General features: G+C 40.5%; 1 protein-coding gene across 1 annotated transcript in view; it reads left to right on the plus strand.

Moving 5' to 3' along the window:
* ilvbl (ilvB (bacterial acetolactate synthase)-like) overlaps positions 1 to 22,902 on the plus strand; it is a 76,836-nt gene that overhangs the window by 22,079 nt on the left and 31,855 nt on the right. Inside the window, exon 6 of the mRNA XM_059957227.1 lies at positions 20,834 to 20,933. Within this exon, the coding sequence (XP_059813210.1) occupies positions 20,834 to 20,933 (100 nt within the window). The remainder of the gene's footprint in view (positions 1 to 20,833; positions 20,934 to 22,902) is intronic.

Raw genomic sequence — 22,902 nt, forward strand, 5'->3', positions numbered from 1 at the left:
CGTTTAAAACTGAGGTGCTTGGGAATTTCTTGCAAAGGTGGGAAATTCTCTACTCTGGAAGGTTGTGGAAGCTGGATTATTTAAAATATTTTAAGAGGATATGAATATGCTTCCAATAGATTGGGGAATTAAGGACAATATGGAACTGGGGAGCAGTATTGAGGCTTGGGGCAGATCAGCCACGATGATGTTGAATGACAGGCAGGCCTGAAGGTGTGTGGGCAACTACTGCTCTTATTTCCTTGTCTTTTTGTGAGCATTTAGTAGAAATAAGAAAAAAAAGTATTGGTTTATGATTATCATCTAGTAATTCCTGCAATTCAGGATAATTACATTCCAATAAGAAAAATTCAAAGCAGAAGACTACTCCCCACTGTTATGTTTCATAACTCCAGTGACTAATCAAAAGAAAAACACAGGAGCCTACTTACCTGCCTACTTAGTTCCACTTTTTAGTGAGAAGTTCACATGTGATACGCTTAGCTATAAACTCCAACTTCATATGGAATGCATCTCACTCAGATGTATTGCTATCTATTCATCATATATATAGTATTGTGCAAAAGTCTTAGGGCACATATAAATTTTTTTTGTAAAGCCAAGATGCTTTCAAAAATAATGAAATGAAAAGTTTCTAAATATCAAAACATTTACAATAAAGAGCAGTTAACAGTAAAAAAACTAAATCCAATCTATATTTGGTGTGACCACCCTTTGCCTGCAAAACTGCATCAATTCTCTTTGGTACACTGTCATGCAGCTTTACAAGAAAGTCAGCTGGTGGGTTGCTCCTAGCATATTGGAGAACTTTCCATAGTTCTTCTGCAGACTTTGACTGTCTCGCTTGCTTCTGTCTCTCCAGGTAATCCCAGGCAGTCTCAATGATGCTGAGATCAGGGCTCTGTGGAGGCCATACCACCTGAAACTATATATAAAACTATCTGAAACTATATATAGTTGGCAGATGAGGCTTGTGACTGTGAAACAGTCTCAGGTTCCGGGGCCTCCTTTATAGGTGGTTGTAGGAGTTGATTCTGGTTCTGCAGGAAGTGGTTCTGACAGCTCTGGACTCCATTCTTCTTAACAATTGACTTTGCTTTCCTCAGCTGATTGATGTGTCATCTCCAGGTGACATCAGACACAATCTCCATTGTGTAGGAGAGTGGTCCAGTTCTGTCCTTAATCTTTCCCAGTACCACTTTTGATCTTCTCATAGTCCTTTGCCAGGACTGCTTGTCCAGGAGTGAAACATTGAACCTCCTTTTTCTGAGGAGCCCTCAATTTGTCTCACCTCTTTGTTCTGCATACTTCTTCTGAGATTGGGTTTGAGGAGATCCTAGCATTAGAGCAAAGGACAACCCAGGAACAGTTTAGCTGGGAGTTGTTGGTTGTGAGTGTATGCTGCATTGCAATATGCAAGGAGGAAATTGGCACACTTCTGATTCAGTGTTAGTGTAGTGTGATCTACTCACTTTGCTCACAGTGTGTTCGTGAGACTCTGGACAAATCTTTCCACCAAGCCCTTTGTAGCTGGGTGGTATGGTGCAGATGTAGTATGTCTTATTCTGTTCATTTTCAGGAATGACTGAAACTGTTCTGCAACAAACTGTGGTCCTTTGTCACTGACTAAGTGTTCTGGAACACCCGTCCTTGCAAAGAGGCTTCTCAACACATCAACAGTTTGCAAGGCTGTAGTGGAGGCTATTGGGAACTCTTCTGGCCACTTTGTGGCTGCATCCACCACTAGCAAGAAATTTGTGCCCATGAACAGTCAAACGAAATCCATATGAATCTTCTGCCAGGGCAATGCAGGCCATTCCCAAGAAAAGAGCGCTGCTGCTCTTGGAAATTTCTGAACGTGTTGGCATCCTGAAAAGTGCATGCCAAGCTGATCTATTCCAGGCCACCAGACAAAGCTTCGTACCAATGCTTTCATTTTGACCACACCTAAAATCTCCTCCAATACTTTAGCTCTCAACTTGGATAGTACAACAACTCTAAATCTGCATATAAGGCAAGCCCCTTCAAAGGCAAGTTTATCCTGGTGCTGGCAAAAATGGGGGAACTGGGATTTTGTGTGGCTATGTAGACCTGAGATACTGTGGGATTTTTTCTGGTTTCCCTTTGGATCATCTCTGCTGTAATACAGAGACTTTCAATTTGCATTGCGGAGAATACCTCAAGAGGAATGTCTCGTAAATTTTTCAGGTATCTCTTTTTCGAGAGAAAATGGGACAACCCATCAGCATTTCCATGATCAGTCATCCTCTTGAATTCAATCTTGTAATTGTATCTTCCAAGAAACAGAGCCCACCTCTGCATTTGGGTTGCTGCTGTTATTGGAACACCCTTCTGTGGATTGAAAATGGACACTAGTGTTTGATGATCAGTAACAAGGGTAAACTCTCTCCCATACAAGTACTGGTTGAAACATTTTACACCCCAAGCCAGGCTCAATCTGTCAATCTGTGCATATTTTTTCTCTGCAGCGGTAAGGGAACGTGTTGCAAAAGCTGTGGGGCATTCACTTCCATCATGCATAACATGTAACAGTAGTGTCCGACATCACCATTTCCTTTACCTTTTTGAAAGGTACACATTCATCCTGATCTGTAGTCATGACTTCAAGAGAAGGAGCAGATTAGCTAGGTTTGGCAGGAACCTGTTATAGTAATTGACAGATCCTAAAAATGACTGCAACTGTGACATGTACGTTGGCCTTTAGGTATCCGCCACTGCTTGAATTTTCTCATCACATTTGTGTAAAGCTTGTGTGTCAGTGGTGTGACCACAGTAAGTGATGCTTGATTTAAAGAACTCGCACTTGTTGTGTCATGCTCTGAGCCCAGACCTACTAATATTTTTAACACTTGTCTTGAGATTGTGGAAATATTTCTTGTCATCCTTACCGGTAAAAAATTATGTCATCCAAGTGACGCTGAGTGCCTGGGCAGCCTTGCAACACCTGGTCCATAGCTTTCTGCCAGAGTGAAGGTGCAGATGCTACTCCAAAAATAAGCCTATTGTACTGATAAAGCTCTTTGTGAGTGTTTATGGTGAAAAACACTTTGGACTCTTCTTCCATCTCCGCTTGTCTGCTAATTCCACTTCGCTGAAGTGTTTTCTCCAAAATTATCTGCAAAGATGCTGTCTATCCTGGGCAAAGGTATTGATCTACTTTTAGTTAGGTTGATGGTGCCCTTAAAATCACCACAGTTCCTGACAGACCCATTCTTCTTGGCTACTAGGACCACTGGTGTTGCCCATGGGCTCCACTCAAGTTTGTAAAGAATTCCTTCAGCCTCCATGCGATCCAGCTCACTGGCTACTTTATCACGGATGGTATAAGCAAGCGGATGGGCTTTGTAAAACTTGGCGTGGCATTTTCATTTAGCACTATTTTACTCTGGAGTATGTTTGAGTTTTCCAGTGTCATCCTTGAACACTGCTGTGGCATCATCTAGTACTTTTCTTAATTTGATTTCAGATGGTTTCATTGCAGGAGATGTGGCATGCAAATAGGGGATGGATCTCCAATCAAATTGTTGTTGTCTCAGCCAATCATGTCCCCACAATGCAAGCCCTCCTGTTTTTACCACATACACACTCAATATGACTTGCTGGTTGTTGTATTTCACTGTTACAGATTTAATAGTGAAATACAACAGGAGTTATGTTTTCTCCAGTATAAGTTCTTATTTGGATATCAGCAGGCTTCAGTTTAGTATCTCTGAAATGCTGATGTAACTTTTTTTGGAGTGACTGAAGCAGCTGAGCCAGTGTCCAATTCCATTTGAATTAATTTGCTGTTCACTTCTGATGTAAGCCATATTGCTTGTCTATTGTTAGTTTTCACATTGTAAATCTCAAGGCTACTCAGTCCTGTATATCATCATTTTCAGATTTTTCATTAACAACATGCAAATTAGTGCTCCATTTGAAACTGCAACTTGACTATTTATCTTTTTCTCTTAGTACATTTACTTTTGTCTGTCTGACACGCTCTTTGTGTAACTATAAGTGTAACGTTCTCCTTCGCGTGTACTAATAACGCCGAATTCAACGTCGAGATAAACCAGTCAATGCAAACCAGATCGCAGTAAGATTAACCATTTACTGTTCACTCTTCACATTAACATATGGTGAAAACTGTTGATAAAACAATACAAGATTGATACAGTATTTGTTCCTTCCTTAATATCACATTTCAATTGTAAATACTTGTAAAGGTGACTATAACTACATTACACTAAGGTGCAGTATACAGGGAGAGTTTACCTGCTCCATTGACTACTTTAAATACACTTCCATGCAAACTATCCGCAACTCTTTAACTAACGAAAGCATAAACATTATCGACCGTCGTTACTTCTAACAGGATCGGCATTAACATCTTAGTTCAATATATCGATATCTATTAACTTACAGCGTTGCTCTCACTGTGATTTCTCATGCCTGCAAAACAACTTCTGCTCAGGTGTGCCTCGTGGTGAGCCCCCACCCTCGCGTTAATTTCAAACCGGTACTTTCCCACAAGACGCGGCGAAACCGGATGTGACGTCATCGCATGCCGATATATTTTACATGCAATGAATATACTTTAAACACTTCTAATTCTAACTAGAAAACACTATCGAATGAATTACTAAGCGAAAATATTATAAACTAAATAACTGTCATAAAGACAGCACAATAAGACCATATGATATAAGAGCAGAATTAGGCCAATTGGCGGCCCATTGAGTCTGCTCCACCATTTCATCATGGCTGATCCATTTTTCCTCTCAACCCCAATCTCCTGCCTTCTCCCCGTATCCCCTCATGCCCTGACTAGTCAAGACTCTATCAACCTCTACCTTAAATATATGTAAAGACTTGGCCTGCACACCTGCCTGTGGCAATGAATTCCATGGATTCACCACTCTCTAACTAAAGAAATTCCTCCTCATCTCTGTTCTAAAAGGACGCCTCTCTATTCTGAAGCTGTGTCCTCTGGACTTAGACTCTCCCACCATAGGAAACATCCTCTCCACATCCACTCTATCAAGGCCTTTCACCATTCGATAGGTTTCAATGTGGTCACTACTAGTTGTTCTAAATTCCAGTGAGTACAGGCCCAGAGCCATCAAACACCCTACATATGACAAGCCATTCAATCCTGGAATCATTTTTGTGAGCCTCTTTGAACCCTCTCCAGTTTCAGCACAACCTTTCTAAGATAAGGGTCCCAAAACTGCTCACAATATTCCAAGTGAGGCCTCACCAGTACTTTATAAAGGCTCAACATTACATCCTTGCTTTTATATTTGAGTCCTCTTGAAACGAATGCTAACATTGCATTTGCCTTCCTCACTACAGACTCAACCTGCAAATTAACCTTTAGGGATCCTGAATGAGCACTCATAAGTCATTTGCATCTGCGTTTTTTGTATTTTCTCTCTATTTAGAAAATAGTCAATCCTTTCATTTCTTCTACCAAAGTGCATGACCATACACTTCCTGAGACTATATTCCACTGCCGCTTCTTTGCCCATTCTCCCAATCTAAGTCCTTCAGTAGTCTTCGTACTTCCTCAAAACTAACTGCCCCTCCACCTGTCTTTGTATCATCTGCAAACTTTGAAATAAAGTCATCAATTCCATCATCCAAATCATTAAAATAGAATGTACGTGTCCTACTTTGTTGCATTTTCTGCAAGTTTCACCTTAAAACCTACATAGGTCTGGCGTATGTGAGCCCTTGCCATAACAGTAACATAATTGAGTCTTTCTGAAAGGTCTCGGCCCGAAGTGTCGACTGTATTCTTTTACATAGATGCTGCCTGGCCTGCTGAGTTCCTCCACAATTTTGTGTGTGTGTGTTGCTTGGATTTCCAGCATCTCAGATTTTCTCTTGTTTGTTTGGCTAAGCAGGCTTGTGTTTAGACATTGCATCTTGGTCACATTCACTTTCATTCCTGACTGCAACTCAATTACCACCCTGTCTGCTGTTTCCATTGTTACACTGATTTCAACTGTTCTTTTAAATGTGGGTTGTGCTTCAGTTAGTTGTTTCTGAACACTTTCTTGTGAGGTGCCACAAACTAAACGATCTCCTAGTGCATCATTTAGCCCATCACTGAACTAACAATGCTTGGACAATTTCTTTCATTCAGCCAATCAGCCAATTCATTTTGATTGTGCTTATGAAACCTAAAGTTTTCTGCAATCAGCAACGCTTTCAGATCTAAATATTTGAACAGAGGCCAATCAGCGATCAGAAGTGTGAGAAGACGTAGCTCACTCAAGTTCACTGAATAAGTACATAAAGCATCGATTCACAGCAGTTTTGTTTTGAACAGTGGCTATTCAGCAATTGGAATTGATTGGCAAGAACAAATAAAAATAAGGCAGGGGCAAGCAGAGTGGCCATTGTTTGAATGGACAGGGTTAGAGTGGTTATTTGAGGCTTTAGCTATTTGAGACTTCAGGGGAGGTGGGACCTGTATCTGCTTTGCATCTGAATTGGAAGGGGACTAATGTCTTAGTGGGAAGGTTTGGTAGTACTATATTGGGGGGGGAGGGGGTCGTGGTTTAAGCTAGAATGGCAGGGGGATGGGAGCCAGAGTGCCAGAACAGATAGAGCAGAGGTTGTGTTGACAGGAGTTGTTAAGACCTCAGTCAAAGTCAGGAATCAAAAGGTTGAGCATGCTGTGACTAGTGTTCTGAGCTGCATATATTTCAATGCAAGAAATATTGTAGGAAAGGCGGATGAGCTCAGGGTATGGATCAACATATGGACCTATGATACTACAACCATTAGTGAGACTTGGTTGCAGGGGAGACTGGACTGGCAGCTCAATATTCTGGGTTTCCGTTGATTTAGATGTGACAGAGCAGGAGGGATTCAAGGAGGAGAGATGGTATTATTAATCAGGGAAAATGTCATGGAAAGCTCATTCAGGATGAACCGGAGAGCTTGTCTAGTGAGGCTTTATGGGTGGAACTGAGGAATGAGAAAGGTATGACCATGTTAATGAGGCCATATTATAGACCACCCAACAGTCCATGGGATTTAAAGGAAAAAAATTGTAGCGAGATTGCAGACTATTGCAAGAAACATAAGGTTGTTATAGTGGCTTTCCACATATTGACTGGTACTCCCATGCAAGATGGGTAGCAATTCTGAGATCACAACCCTGGAGGTCCTGTCCTTTAACTTAGCACCCAACTCCCTGAACTCACTTTCAGAACCTCGTAAGTCTTCCCTCCTATGTCATTGGTACCTTAATTTTCCTTCTGGGTCTGGTAAGATGGCAGCTTGATTGATCGCGGTGGCTTCTGGGTCAACTAAAGGTGGTATTGTTTTTAAATGTGTTTTTTTTTTATGATCACAAGGTCCTGCTGGACATTAAAAACTTAAAGTACTGCAGGTCTATCCCATCAGTGAGTTGCTTATTGGTGGAGAAAATGAAGGCACTGCACATCATGCTGCTGCCTGTATCAAAGGAGGCTTACAGTCTAATAGTGAGTGACTATCTTGGTCACTTTTCTTGTGATCGTAGGACTCTTTTGGACATTGTTAATGTGGAATACTGTAAGATCGATTCATTGATTTATTGGCAGAGAATAGGGAAGGACACCAATGGAATTGTGTGGCCTTGGTCGTAGAGATGACTTGTCTTCAAGCCATGGTATCACCAGTTTGCACCACCAGGAGAGAGGCATCGGAGCTGGTGCACTTCACTAGGAGCGATGTGTTGCAGCGTCCAGGCTGGAGACGGTGCATACTCCCAGTGTTTGCTTGGCAGAAAGCAAGCTGTATCGTGGTTGACTGCACATTTCTGCAGCATTCATGGCTCGGGTCTGGATGTTTTGTTTTGCATGGCTCTATCTTACTGATATCTTTATGTGCTTACTATCATGTATGTGCTACGTGTACTTTGTACTGTGAGTGACTGTTGTTACTATGGTTTGCACCTTGTACCACTGTCTCGTTTGTCTGTATTCATGGGTATTCATGTATAGTTGAATGGCAATTAAACTTGGATTGAATTTACCAATACATAGAAATCCTGACAAGAGTGAGTGCGATACTTGATCTCCTATTAGGGAATGAGACGGCAGGTGACAGAAGTTTGTGTAGGGGAACATTACATATAGTGATCACAATGCCATTGTGTGTGTGAGAGGCCTCTGTTGGTCAGAGTTGGCCAGGGGTATTGCATCCTAGCTGTCTAGATATGGAAGCCTGGGCAGTACAATATGGAGAGCAAACTGTTGCCCATGAAGCAAGCTCCCCCTTTCCATGCATCTGACGAACCCAAAGGAACGGCAGAGACCGATACAGTTCAGTGCCACCAGCATCGCAGGAGTTGCCAGTCAACATTGAACTCAATGTAGGATTGCCCTTAGGACTCCAGCTGTGGATATAGCTGCAAGGCAGCAGAGGTTTGAGATCAGAGTTTTCCTTCTAGCTGAGCTGCCAACCATGGCTGACAAGCCTCATCTGCCCAAGGCAACTGGTTTTAAGGTGCCAGCAGCCTGCCTTTACCCATTCTCCTGTCAGTAGAAATGGTTCCACTGGGCTAAGTAGCTAAGACACAAATTAAGACCAGGAGCTGGACTTGGTTGTCAGAGGCTATTTGAGGCGCATGCTATTGGGAACATTTAATAGGTAGTGGGAGCTTGTCTCCAATACCACCCCTGGCTATCGCAACCTTAAGAAACCATTAATGCCATTTGTTTCAAAGTAAATATGTAAAAAGATAGGCCTGGTCCACATGTTGAGATTCTAAATTGGAGAAAGGCCTATTTTCTTTCTTTCTTTTTCAATCTTTTTATTAAGTTTCATATATAAAAAAATATAACATAACATAATGAGTAGGTTATAAATACACTAGGCTTGAAGTTAAATTAGTAATAAGATATCAATATCTTATTGAGATATCAGCAAGGAACATCATAAAACAATCAATCAAACCTGTATTAATTGTATATAAAAAAAGGATAATCACAAAAAGAGAACAAAAATATAAGAAAAAATATATATTGAAATAAAACAATAAACCTAAACTAACATGGGCAATAATAATAGTTTATATATACATGATAGTGTCAAGAACTCCGGAACTCCATACCAGAACAAGGATAAAAAGAGAAAAGATCCGGAAGAGGTCAAATTAACTCATATGAAAATGTCGAATAAACGGTCCCCAAGTTTCTTCAAATTTAATTGATGGGTCAAAAATAGTACTAATTTTTTCTAAGCTCAAACAAGAAATAGTTTGAGAGAACCACTGAAACGTGGTAGGAGGATTTACTTCTTTCCAATTTTGTAATATAGACCTTCTAGCCATTAGAGTTGCAAAGGCGATCATTCGTCTAATTGGAGGGGAAAATCGACTACCATCCTCAATTAGTATACCAAAAATTGCAGTGATAAAATGGGGTTGTAAATCAATATTCCAAACTGAGGAAATGATAGCAAATATATCCTTCCAATAGTTATATAAGGTGGGACATGACCAAAACATGTGGGTCAATGAAGCAACTTCTGAGTGACATCTGTCACATTGAGGGTTAATATGGGAGTAGAATCGAGCAAGCTTATCTTTAGACATGTGGGCTCTATGTACCACCTTAAATTTTATTAAAGCATGTTCAGCACATATAGAAGAAGAGTTAACCATTTGTAAAATTTTTTCCCATTTTTCTGTTGATATAGTACATTGAAGCTTTTTTTCCCACTCTTGTTTAATTCTGCCTGACATTTCTGGTTGTATCTTCATGATCATATTATAAATAAGAGCCACTAAACCCTTCTGACAAGGATTCAAGGTAAAAATTATATCTAAAAAATCCATCAGAGTTGAATTGGGAAAGGATGGTAAAACTTTATTTAAAAAGTTTCTAATTTGTAAGTATCTAAAAAAATAAGTTTTAGGTAACGTAAATTTGTTAGAAAGTTGGTCAAAAGACATCAGACTACCTTCAAAAAAAAGATCACGAAAGCATGTTATACCTTTCCTTTTCCATACGCTAAAGGCTTGATCTATTAAGGAGGGTTTAAAAAAAAAAGTTAAATAAGATAGGGCTATCAAGAACAAAATTTCTCAGAGTGAAAAACTTACAAAATTGAAACCAAATTCGTAATGTATGTTTGACAATCGGGTTAGATATCTGTTTATTGAACTTGACTAAATCAACGGGAAGAGAAGAGCCAAGAACGGAGAATAAAGAATATCCTCGTGCATCATTACATTCCAAATTTACCCACTGTGGGCATAATGGTGAGTCCAAATCTTGTTTCCAGTATATTAAGATTCGAATATTATTCGCCCAATAGTAAAATCTAAAGTTAGGTAAAGCTAAACCACCATCTTTTTTAGGTTTCTGTAACTGCTTTTTACTTAACCTGGGGTTTTAATTTTGCCACACAAATGAGGAAATTTTTGAATCTATGTTGTCAAAAAAAGATTTAGGAATAAAAATTGGTAAAGCTTGAAATAAATATAAAAATTTCGGTAAAACCATCATTTTAATAGCATTAATCCAACCAACCAATGATAAGGATAAGGGAGACCATCTAGTAGTAAGTTGTTGAATTTGATGAAACAAAGGTAAAAAATTCAATCTGAATAAATCTTTATGTTTCTTGGTAATTTTTATACCTAAATAAGTGAAGTTATTAGTAACAGCTTTAAATGGTACCCTGTTATTCAGTAAAGTTTGCGCATTTAAAGGGAATAATTCACTCTTATTTAAATTTAATTTATAACCAGAAAAACTACCAAACTGAACCAACAAGGATAGAATAGCGGGAATAGACCTATCAGGATCAGAAATATATAACAACAAGTCATCAGCATATAGTGATTACTTATATAACTTCTCATTATGGGTAATACCAAAAATATTAGGTGATTCACGAATAGCAATGGCTAAAGGTTCTAATGCAATATTAAATAATAAAGGACTTAAAGGACAACCTTGTCTTGTACCGCGAGATAATTGGGAAAAAAAGAGGATCTATGATTATTTGTAAGAACAGAAGCAACAGGTTTATAATATATTAGTTTAATCCATGATATAAATTTAGAACTAAAATTAATTTTTTTTAACGCATTAAATAAGTATGTCCATTCAACTCTATCAAAAGCTTTTTCAGCATCTAATGAAATTACACATTCTGGGGTTCTGGGTGAAGAAGTATAAATTATATTAATCAATTTTCTAACATTGAAAAAGGAGTACCGGTTCTTAATAAAACCAGTTTGATCTTCCAAAATAATCTGTGACAGTATCTTTTCTAACCTAATAGCTAAAATTTTTGTAAGAATCTTAGAATCTACATTTAAAGGCCAATTTTGATAGCATCAGAAAGAATTAGGTAAGTGTGGATAGGGACAGGTTGTTTTCTGGCAAAGGTGTACTTGGTAAGTGGGAGGCCTTCAAAAGTGACTTTTTGAGAGTGTCTATCAAAATAAAAGGTAAAGATAACAAGTGTGGGGTACATTGGTTTTCAAAAGATATTGAGGCCCTGTTTAAGAGAAAAAAGGAGGTGCACAGCAGGTACAGATGAGTAGGAAAAAATGATATGCTTATGGGGTATAAGAAATGCAAGAGAACACTTCAGAAAGAAATCAGGAAGGCTAAAAGAAGGCATGAGGTTGCTCTTGCAGACAAGGTGATGGAGAATCCTCAGGGATTCTACAGATATGTTAAGAGCAAAAGGATTGCAAGGGACAAAATTGGTCCTCTGGAAGATCAGAATGGTAATCTATGTGTACAGCCCAAATAGATGAGGGAGATATTAAGTTGATTTTTTGCATCTCTATTTACTCGGGAGATGGACACAGAGTCTACAGAAGTGAGACAAAGCAGCAGTGAGGTCATGGACCCTATACAGATTACAGAGGACGAGGTGTTTGCTGTCTTGAGGCAAATTAGGGTGGATAAATCCTCAGGGCCCAACAAGGTGTTGCCTCAGACCCTGTGGGAGGCGAATGCAGAAATTGCAGGGGCCCTAGCAGAGATATTTATATCACCCTTTGTGATAGGTGATGTACCAGAGTATTAGAGGATAGCTAATCTTGTTCCGCTGTTTAAGAAAGGCTCTAAAAATAAAGCAGGAAGTCATAGATTAGTGATCCTAACATCAGTAGTGGGAAAGTTATTGAAAGTTTTTCTAATGGACCAGATATATGACTATTTGGATAGACAAGGACTGATTAGGATAGTCGGCATAGCTTTGTGTGTGATAGGTTGTGTCTAACCAGTCTTACAGTTTTTCGGGCAAGTTGATTAAGGCAAGTCAGTGGATGTTGTCTGCATGGACTTTAGCAATGCATTTGACTTTGTGGGAGAAACCAGAAAGTAGTAGAAGATGGTTGCCTCTCTGATTGGAGGCCTGTGACTCCTGGAGTGCTGCATTCTGGGTCATTTGATTGTTATCTATATTAATGATCTGGACAATAATGTGGTTAACTGGATCAGCAAATTTACAGGTGACACCAAGATTGGGGGTGTAATGGAGAGTAAGGAAGACTATCAAAGCTTGCAATGGGATCTGGACCAGCTGGAAATTTGGACTGAAAAATGGAACTTAATGCAGATAAGTGTGAGGTGTTGATCTTTGATAGGACCAAGGTCTCACACAGTGAATGGTAGGGCACTGAGGAGAGTAGTAGAACAAGGGGCTTTGGGAATACAGGTCCATAATTCGTTGAAAGTGGCTCAATAGGTAGATAGGGTCAAAGTATTGAGTACAGGAGATAGTATATTGTGTTGAAGTCGTACAAAACATGGGTGAGGCCTAATTTAGTGTATTTTTGGCAGTTTTGCTCACCTACCTACAGGAAAGATATAAATAAGGTTGAAGGAATAACAGAAAATTTACAAGGATGTTGCAAGATCTGGAGGATCTGCATTATAAGGAAAGATTGAATAGGTTAGGACTTTATTCTTTGTAACGTAGAAGATTGAGGGGAGATTTGATAGAGGTATTCAAAATTATGACGGGTATAGATAAGGTAAATGCAAGCATGCTTTTTCCTCTGGAAAGGAGAGACAACTAGAGGTCATGAGTTAAGGGTGAAAGGTGAAAATTTTAAGGAGAACATGAGGGAAAACGTCTCCACTCAAAGGGTTATGAGAGTGTGAAACGAGCTTCCAGCAAGCTTGATTTCAACACTTAAGAGAAGTTTGGATAGGTACATGGATGGCAGGGGTATGATTTGGGTGCAGGTCATTGGGACTGGAAATGCTTTGGCATGGACTAAATGAGCAGAAGGACCTGATTCTGTGCCGTACTTTTCTATGACTCGATGTTCCTGCATTACATTCATGATATTAGTAAACCTCATTTTGGCTGGTTAGGTTGGAGTAGTTAAACCTCTAAGTAAACTGTATGCTTTTTTACCCATTGCACTCAGCAACACTAGCAGTCATTTTTCATAGGCTTTTTTATTTGCTTCAAAACACTGTTCAATTCCTTCAGCATGCATCATCTAGTTTTCTGTTGTACAATCGAATGCCTCTATCTTTTCAAAGGAGTGAGCCATTTCTGCTTTTATTTATTTATTATTATTATCACCTGGTACTCACTGTTTATGAACCCCTGGCCATGTTCGTGCTTGTTAATTTCATCCTTTTTCTGCCTTTTTAAAAAAACTTGAATGTCTCTCTCGCCTTCTGGAGAGAAATGTGCTACACTTCAGCCAGTAGGTTTTTGCCTTGGATTCATTTTAAAACTTCCTTGTCATCACTATTATAGTTTGTAACTCCAGAAGCTAAACAAAAGAAAAACAGAGGAGACCGGAACCTTCCCCTCCCCGCTTTTTAGTGAGGCACTCACATATGACTTGGTGGCATAATGACGTTTGCCATTCACATACTTCCTATCCCATAATGTATTACGTAAGCAAACAAAGAATACTAAATCAAATGATATATTTATAATATTACTCAAATATTACTGAAATATTGAGTACATACACCCACCCCATTCATAGTTCATAAAAATACATAACTGGTTAGGATAAGTGGTTATTAAGATAGTTGTTAAGTTTATTTTAATTTTTCAAAATTCCCTGGTTTCAGGGGAAATTTTCAATTGTTTGAAAGCAGCAATTGTAATTCTGTTGTTCAAAAAGGGAGAAAGACAGAAAACAAGAAACAACAGATTACTCAGCTTAATATCCGTCATTGGAAAAATGTTAAAAGATTTTTTTTTTGAAGGTTTTATAGGAAGACACTTAGAAAAATTCTAGATAAACAGAGAAAGTCATTTTAGTATTGTGAAAGGGGAATTGTATGATCGATTCATTTAAGTTCTTTGAAGAAGTAACAGGACTGTGGATAATAGGGATATTCTATGCTTGAATTTCCAAAGGCTTTGATTTTTTAAAAAATGGTTCAGAAGTTAATGTATTGACATAGATAGACAATTAGTTGGATAACAGGGCAAAATAGGAATAAATGGGTCTTGTTCTTGTCTATGAGATATAATGTGTTGTAATGATCAGTGCTGGGATTTCAATATACTGTAAATTACCTGGATGAAGGAGTTGAAGATGTGGTTGCTAAGCTTCCTGATGAATTAAAGATGGATAGGAATTTAAGTTGTGAAGAGAAAGCCACAAAATGATCCAGATTGGTTGTATGAGTGGTGCAGTTGTGATACATGGAGAGAATGAACAAAAATGTGAAATTGTCCACTTAGCAGGAAAAATAAATAAGAGGCCCATTATCCATGCTATCTAAATATGAGAGATTGCAGACTGTTGAGATGTAAAGAGATCTGGGTAACCTAATGCATGATTTACAGTAGTTTAGTATGCAGGTACAACAATTTAGAAAGCTAATAGGATATATTTTGCTAGGGAAATTGTTTATGAATGTATGGAGAATGTAGGCTTTAATGATGTAGAGCACATGTGAAGTGACATCTGGAGCATGTGTACAGTATAGTTCTCCTTAATTAAAGAAAGTTTTAAATGCATTGAAAGCAGTTTGGAGTAGGTTCACTAGACTGGTATCTGGAACGGGAAGGTTGGGTTGATGTACTAGACTTCCACCCTGGGAATGTGGAAAAGTAAGAAGGGATTTGACAGGGTGAATATGGAGAGGATATTTGAAGCATGTCTAACAATCATAACAGTTCTCCAGTCATAGTTTCCGTAGCACCAGTGTTCACTTTGTTAATTTTTCTTTTTAAGTATCCATGGAAATATGTCAGCTTTAGGCCATAAGTTATGGGAGCAGAATTAGGCCATTTAGCCCATCGAGTCTGGTTCGCCATTTCATCATGGCTGATCCATTTTCCCTCTCAGACAAAATTTCTTGCCTTCTCCCCATATACCCTCATGCCCTGACTAATCAAGAATCTGTCAAGCTCTGACTTAAATATACCAAATGACTGGCTTCCACAGCCACCTGTGGCAAGGAATTCCACAGATTCATCACTGTCTGGCTGAAGAAATTCCTCCTCATCTCCTTTATCAAAGGACGCCCATCTATTCTGAGGCTTTTTCCTCTCATCGTAGACTCCCCCACCGTAGAAAACTTCCTGTCCACATCCACTCTGTTGAGGCATTTCAATGACATCATCCCTCATTCTTCTGAACTCCAGTGGATAGAGGCCCAGAGCCATCAAATGCTCTTCATATGACAAACAAGAAAAAAATCTGCAGATGCTGGAAATCCAAGCAACACACACACACAAAATGCTGGAGGAACTCATCAGGCCAGACAGCATCTATGGAAAAGAGTACAGTCAGTGTTTCAGTCTGAGACCCTTTGGCAGCACTGGAGAAAATCAGTCCTGTCTCCAGTCCTGCTGAAGGGTTTCGGCCCAAAATATCGACTGTACTCTTTTCCATAGATGCTGCCTGGCCTGATGAGTTCCTCCAGCATTTTGTGTGTGTTACTCTTCATATGACAAGCCTTTCAATCCCGGAATCATCTTCATAAATCTCCCACCATTGAACCTTCTCCAATGTTGGCATATCCTTCCTTAGATAAGAGCACCAAAGCTGCCCATAGTACTCCAAGTGAGGCTTCACCAGTGCTTTATAAAGTCTCAACATTACATCCTTGCTTTTATATTCTAGTCCTCTTGATATTAGAATCAGGTTTAATATCACCGGTGTATATTGTGAAATTTGTTAATATAGTGGCAGCAGTACATTGTAACACATGATAAATATAGTAAAAAAGTAAATCAATTACAGTAAGTATGTATATGTATATTGAATAGTTAAATTAAAAATAGTGCAAAAACAGAAGTAATGAAAAGTAGTGAGGTGGTGTTCATGGGTTCAATGTCCATTTAGGAATCAGATGGCAGAGGGGAAGAAGCTGTTCCTGAATAGCTGAGTGTGTGCCTTCAGGCTTCTGTACCTCCTACCTAATGGTAACAGTGAGAAAAGGGTATATTCTGGGTGATGGGGACCTTAATGATGGATGCCACCTTTCTGAGGCATCGCTCCTTGAAGATGTCTTGGATACTATGGAGGCTAGAACGCATGACAGAGCTGACTAGTTTTACAACTTTCTGTAGCTTCTTTCGATCCTGTGCAGTAGACCACCCCCGCCAGACGGTGATGCAGCCTGTCAGAATGCTCTCCACATCTGTGGAAGTTTTCGAGTGTTCTAGGTGACGAACCAAGTCTTCTCACACTCCGAGTGAAATACAGCCACTGTCTTGCCTTCTTTATAGCTGCCTTAATATGTTGGGACCGGGATAGATCCTCCGAGATCCAGGACCTGAAATTGCTCACTCCCTCCACTTCTGATCCCTCTATAAGGGTTGGTTTGTGTTGCCTTGTCTTACCCTTGCTGAAGTCCACAATCAGCTCTTTGGTCTTTTTGATGTAGAGTGCAATGTTGTTGCTGCAACTCCACTCAATTGGCTGTTATATCTCACTCATGTACACCCTCTCGTCTCCTTCTGAGATTTTGCCAACAATGGTTGTTATCATCAGCAAATTTATAGATGGCATTTGAATTATGCCTAGCCACGCATTTGTGGGTATAGAGATAGTACAGCAGTGGGCCAAGCACACATCCCTGAGGTGCACCATTGTTAATCACTATGGATGTTAATATCACATTTGTCTTCCTCACCACTACCTCAATCTGCTAATTGACCTTTAGGGAATCTTGCACAAAGGCTCTCACAATACAGTGATGCCCATACCATTATACATGCCAATCCATAACTTTGCTGCAAGTTCATCTATTTTATTCTGTATACTGCATACATTCAAATATACCACCTCCAGTCCTGTATTTGCCCTTTTCGATTTTGCCTGCCTTTTACATTGCAACTCATTCTGCCGACTGCAATTTTGCGCCTATCTTCAGCCTCTCCTTGTTAGCAGTTTCATTACACACTACCTCTGTTTGTAAACTGCCTCATCCCCAGCACTATCACTCCGGTTCCCATCCCCCTACCAAATTTGTTTAAACTCCCAAACAACTCTAGCAAACCTACCCACAAGGAAAAACACAAAACAATGGCAGAACTCAGCAGGCCAGACAGCATCTGTGGGAAGAGGTAGTGACGACGTTTCGGGCCGAAACCCTTCATCAGGAGTGAAGTAACATGAGATGGTCCAGGGGGGGATAAGAAGTGGGGGGAAGGATAAAGTAGAGAGCTAGGAAGTGATAGGCTGGAGGGAAATGGGCTCGGGGGAAGGTGGAGAATTATGGGAAATAAAAGAGAAAGAAAGGTAGGGCTGGGGGAGAGATTATAGTGAGGGGGGGAAAAAGAGAGAGAAAGAGAACCAGACTAAAATAATAGATAGGGATGGGGGTGAGGGGGGGGGCAGGGTTATCAACGGAGGCCAGTGAGTTGGATGTTCATGCGGCAGGTAGGAGTCTACCTAGGCGGGAGATAAGGCATTGCTCCATCGACCTGCGTGTGGCCTCATCTTGATGATAGAGGAGGCCATGGACAGACATGTCGGAGTGGGAGTGGTCTGTGAAATTGAAGTGTGTGGCCACAGGGAGATCCCGCCACTGCTGGGGGACTGAACGCCGGTGTTCGGCGAAACGGTCTCCCAGTCTGCGGCGGGTCTCCCCAGTGTATAAATGGCCACATTGGGAGCACCAGATACAGTATATCACCCCAGTTGACTTGCAGGTGAAGTGGTGCCTCACCTGAAAGGACTGTCTGGGGCCTGGGATGGTGGTGAGGGAAGAAGTGTGGGGGCAGGTGTAGCACTTCTTCTGTTTGCAGGGATAAGTGCCTGGAGGGAGGTCGGTGGGGAGGGATGGGGGGGATGAATGGACAAGGGAGTCGCATAGGGAGCGATCCCTGCAGAAAGCAGAGAGTGGGGGGGATGGGAAGATGTGGCTGGTGGTGGGATCACGAAGGAGGTGACCCATCCCTTTTGTTTTAAATAATTTTTATTGAAGGAATAACACAATACAGAAGACGTAATACATTACATTTTCCTCCATTTTGCTTTTATATCTTACCCCTAAACAAACCTCCCCTCATCCGCCCTCCCCGAACACACATGGCAGCTAATGTATTTACAATACAACAATTCACAAATACAAAGTACGGACATTTCACAGCCACACCCCCACACTACTTCAAGACGAAGGCCCACACACATCCACAACATGTCAGATGATCCAGAATACACTCGTATTACAACCACCCTGTGAGGTAAACCATACGTGTGCTAAAAGGGAGGCAACTTCCCAAGTACAATCAAATGCCCTCAACTAGTAGGTAATTCCTTAAGACTCCCAAAATATGACAGGAAAGATCCCCATTTTGAATAGAACTTTTTCACAGACCCCCTCAAAGTGAATTTAATCTTCTCTAATTTCAGAAAAAACATTACGTCCTCTAACTAAGTAGCAGCAGATGGGGGAGTGGCAGATTTCCAGACCAGCCAGATTCTCCTACGGGCCAATAACGATGTAAATGCAATGATATCCGACTGGCTTGCATTTAAACCCAAAACATCATCCACCACACCAAATACAGCTATAAGCAGGCAAGGTCTCAGTGTCACCCCCAAAACCTCACTGATAATATATGTCAGCAAGCCTGGCTTTTACTCAAATGTACCCTGTGTAAAACTTTAAATTGGATGAGCCCCAGTCTAGCACACGATGATGAGGAATGAACCCTATTCAATGCTTTTGCCTAATATTCCTCAGCCAGATCCACACCAAGGTCATCCTCCCACCTAGTCTTAGTTTTGTTTAGATCTTGAACTCCCAATGACATCAGCTGAGAGTACAGTACAGAGATCAGCCCTTTATCATTAAAGCTAAGAGTGAGTTTTTCCCACAAATCAGGAAAAGAGGGAAACTTTTCCTTGACAAAGTGGCGAATCTGTAGGTATGTAAAAAAATGATTATGCGGAAGGCCATATTTACTGCACAGGTTATCAAAACTATCAAATATGTTATCAATGTACAAATCCTTAAAGCACATAAGACCATTCAAACCCCATTGTCTGAAAACTGAATCGAGTGTGGAGGGAAGAAATAGATGGTTTCTATGAATGGGACCCAAAACTGAAGCTGATGTGAACTTATAGTGGCAGTGAAATTGATTAAAAATCTTGAGGGTTAGATGTGAATTGAGAGGATTTCAATGGTGAGGAAGAATACACTAAAGCTGGGAGAGATGAGGAGTGGCAAGACCGTGTCTCAACCAGGCACCAGTTTATATCTGGACCCATCCCTTTTGTACAGGTCATACATTCACCAAAAGAGACACAGTGGTACATAAATCTGAACTCCTGCCCCCTGCACCAGTTCTCAGCCATGCATTTATCTACCAAATCATCCTATTCTTACCCTCACTGGCATGCGGCACAGGCAGCAATCCATAGATTACTACCCTGGTGTTCCTGTTTTTCAGCTTTCTACCTATCTCCCTAAAATCTCTCCTCAGGACCTCCTCATCTTTCTTACCTACAGTATGTCATTGGTGCCAATCTGCACCCAGACTTCATCCCATATTATAAACTTTCAGTACTAATTAATCTTTGATCCTTCCTTCCTCGTGATTTAGAGAGGATAATCAGAATCAGAATCCAGTTTGATATCACCGGCATATGCCATGAAATTTGTTAACTTTGCAGCAGCAGTACAATGTAATACATAATAATAGAGAAAAAAGCTGAATTACAGTAAGTATGTATATTAAATAGTGAAATAACTATTCCTCTTGTGGACTCTAGAACTAGGTGCTACTATTTAAAATTGACATGAGATGCAGATTCTTCTTAGAGTTTTAAGTCTTTGTAAGTCATTGCCTATTGAAGAAAAGGGCTTTAGAATACATTCAAAACATATTTGACATATTCTTCTTAAGAAGAATATTCTTAAGGGGCTTGGTGTAGAAGGTTACCATGAGTCAGTGGAAACATAGAGTTCAAGTTGCAATTGTCTTTCATGATGTTGAATAACAGAACAGCCTCCTCCTGCTCCATTTTCACATACTTACATGTATATTTTCATTTAAGTTTGCTTACAATATTTTGAAAATTTGTTCAGTATTTAGGTACAGATGTTATATTACATAAAACTAATATGGGACCTTGGCCCTTTGACAAATTGCACAATTTGATAGTCATAATGTAGGGTGTTTGTAGTTTCATTATTCACCATGTAGACTGATTGTTCATACAGTCAAATAAATACCCAATGGCTGATCGTATTAGTGGAAGTCTTATGTAGGAAGGTGAGCCTGTTTGATATTAAAGGGGATGCATATGTTTTGGTTTGACTCTTGGTGAGGGATGAATTTTAAGATACAAATAAGGTTCCTTGTGTGCAACAAAAATCACTGATCTCACTGCTTCATTCCTTAGGTATCTCCAGAACCATCTACGTAATCTGTTTGCTGGAGCCTGGGATGCAAGAGATGTGTCGCCTTTGTCAGTGGATTTTCCCATGGCCACAGCTGCAGAGGTAGATTTTTGAAACTTGTTAAACTTGTTATGGAAGCTAACATTTATGTGGCATCAAAAGAATTATGCCAGTAACAAAAAAAGTAGATCAAGCAACACACACTAAATGCTGGTGGAACACAGCAGGCCAGGCAGCATCTATAGGGAGAAGCACTGTCGACGTTTTGGTCTGAGACCCTTCGTCAGGACTAACTGAAAGGAGAGAGAGTAAGAGATTTGAAAGTAGGAGAGGGAGGGGGAAATCCGAAATGATAGGAGAAGACCGGAGGGGGTGGGGTGAAGCTGAGAGCTGGAAAGGTGATAGGCAAAAGGGATATAGAGCTGGAGAAGGGAAAGGATCATGGGACGGGAGGCCTAGGGAGAAAGAAAGGGGGAGTACAGGCAAAGTGATGGGCAGAAAGAGAGGAAAAAAAAGAGGAAAAAAAAGGGAGGAGGGGGAAAAAGCTAAATATATCAGGGATGGGGTAAGAAGGGGAGGAGGGGCATTAACGGAAGTTAGAGAAGTTAACGTTCATGCTATCAGATTGGAGGCTACCCATCCGGTATATAAGGTGTTGTTCCTCCAACCTGAGCGTGGCTTCATCTTGACAGGAGAGGAGGCCATGGATAGACATATCAGAATGGGAATGGGACGTGGAATTAAAATGTGTGGCCACTGGGAGATCTTGCTTTCTCTGGTGGACAGAGCGTAGTTGTTCAGCGAAACGGTCTCCCAGTCTGCGTTGGGTCTCACCAATGTATAAAAGGCCGCACCGGATGCATTATACCACACCAGCCAACTCACAGGTGAAGTGTCGCCTCACCTGATGAGTGATTTTTAGTAATAACTAGTTCAGGTCTCTTTAAATCTTTTAAAAATTGACATGATTTTTCAAAAGTATCAAAGGTACATTTTAATGTCAGAGAAATGTATACAATATACGTCCTGAAATGCTTTTTCTTTGCAACCATCCATGAAAACAAAGGCATTCCCCAAAGAATGGACGACAGTCAAATGTTAGAACCCCGCAAGCTCCCCTCCTTCCCGTACATAAACGACAGCAAGCAATGATCCCTCCTCCCCCCACCCGCAAAAAAAAAAGTATTGGCACCCGCCACCGAGCATTCAAGCGTAAGCAAAGCAACAGAAAAGACACAGACTTGCAGTTACCCCAGAGACTACATTGTTCACCTGGCAGTCGACATACCACAGGCTCTCTCTCTCCCTAATAAGGGAGAAAGAGGTGTCTCTGTTTCACAGCAAGAGGGGAGACCTAACAAACAACTGGCTGGTTTACAATGTTAATAGTACGCCACATGGCTTTTATTTGAGCTCTGTGCCCAAAGATCTCTGGGCATACAGCCACAGATATTGCGACTCACCTGATGACACATGGGCCATGACACCGACCCTCGATCTGCCTGTCTCCGGAGCCCCAAGATCCCAGGCTTCGGAATCCAAGCCGGAGCCCTTGGCATGCTGAACAACACTGGCCAGTCGTGAAACCCCGAGAGCAGGTCCCATTCCCACAAAGAACCGAAGTTAATGCGTAACTCCTGGTCAGGGTGTTTAAAAGAACTCTGAAAGGGAAAATAGAGACATTAAAGATGGAAACAGAGCTGTTTCTGAAGATGCAAGCAAAGGAGTCACCGTTTAGCATCATCATCACTCTTCTCTGCCTTCTTTTACTGGAGGGTGAAATGACATTTGGCACTCAGTGATGACTTCTAATTTTTCTATTGATGGGGTAGTTGAGATTTCACTCATTCACTGGCAGTATAATATTCTCATTACTTGAAAAACAGTTTTTACCTTCTTAACACAGAACGGAGCCAGTGTGGTCCTGTTAAGCCAGATTGCTCTGTTCTGCCTTACCATGACCATCTTGGTTCCCAACAGAGCAATTTTTTCAATCTCAGTTCTATCTTCCAAATTTCCTTGCAACCTTTATCTTTTACATTTTCATCAACTCTGCATTTGACTTATTTTT

Source organism: Hypanus sabinus, chromosome X2, assembly GCF_030144855.1.
Source record: "Hypanus sabinus isolate sHypSab1 chromosome X2, sHypSab1.hap1, whole genome shotgun sequence".
Taxonomy (NCBI): domain Eukaryota; kingdom Metazoa; phylum Chordata; class Chondrichthyes; order Myliobatiformes; family Dasyatidae; genus Hypanus; species Hypanus sabinus.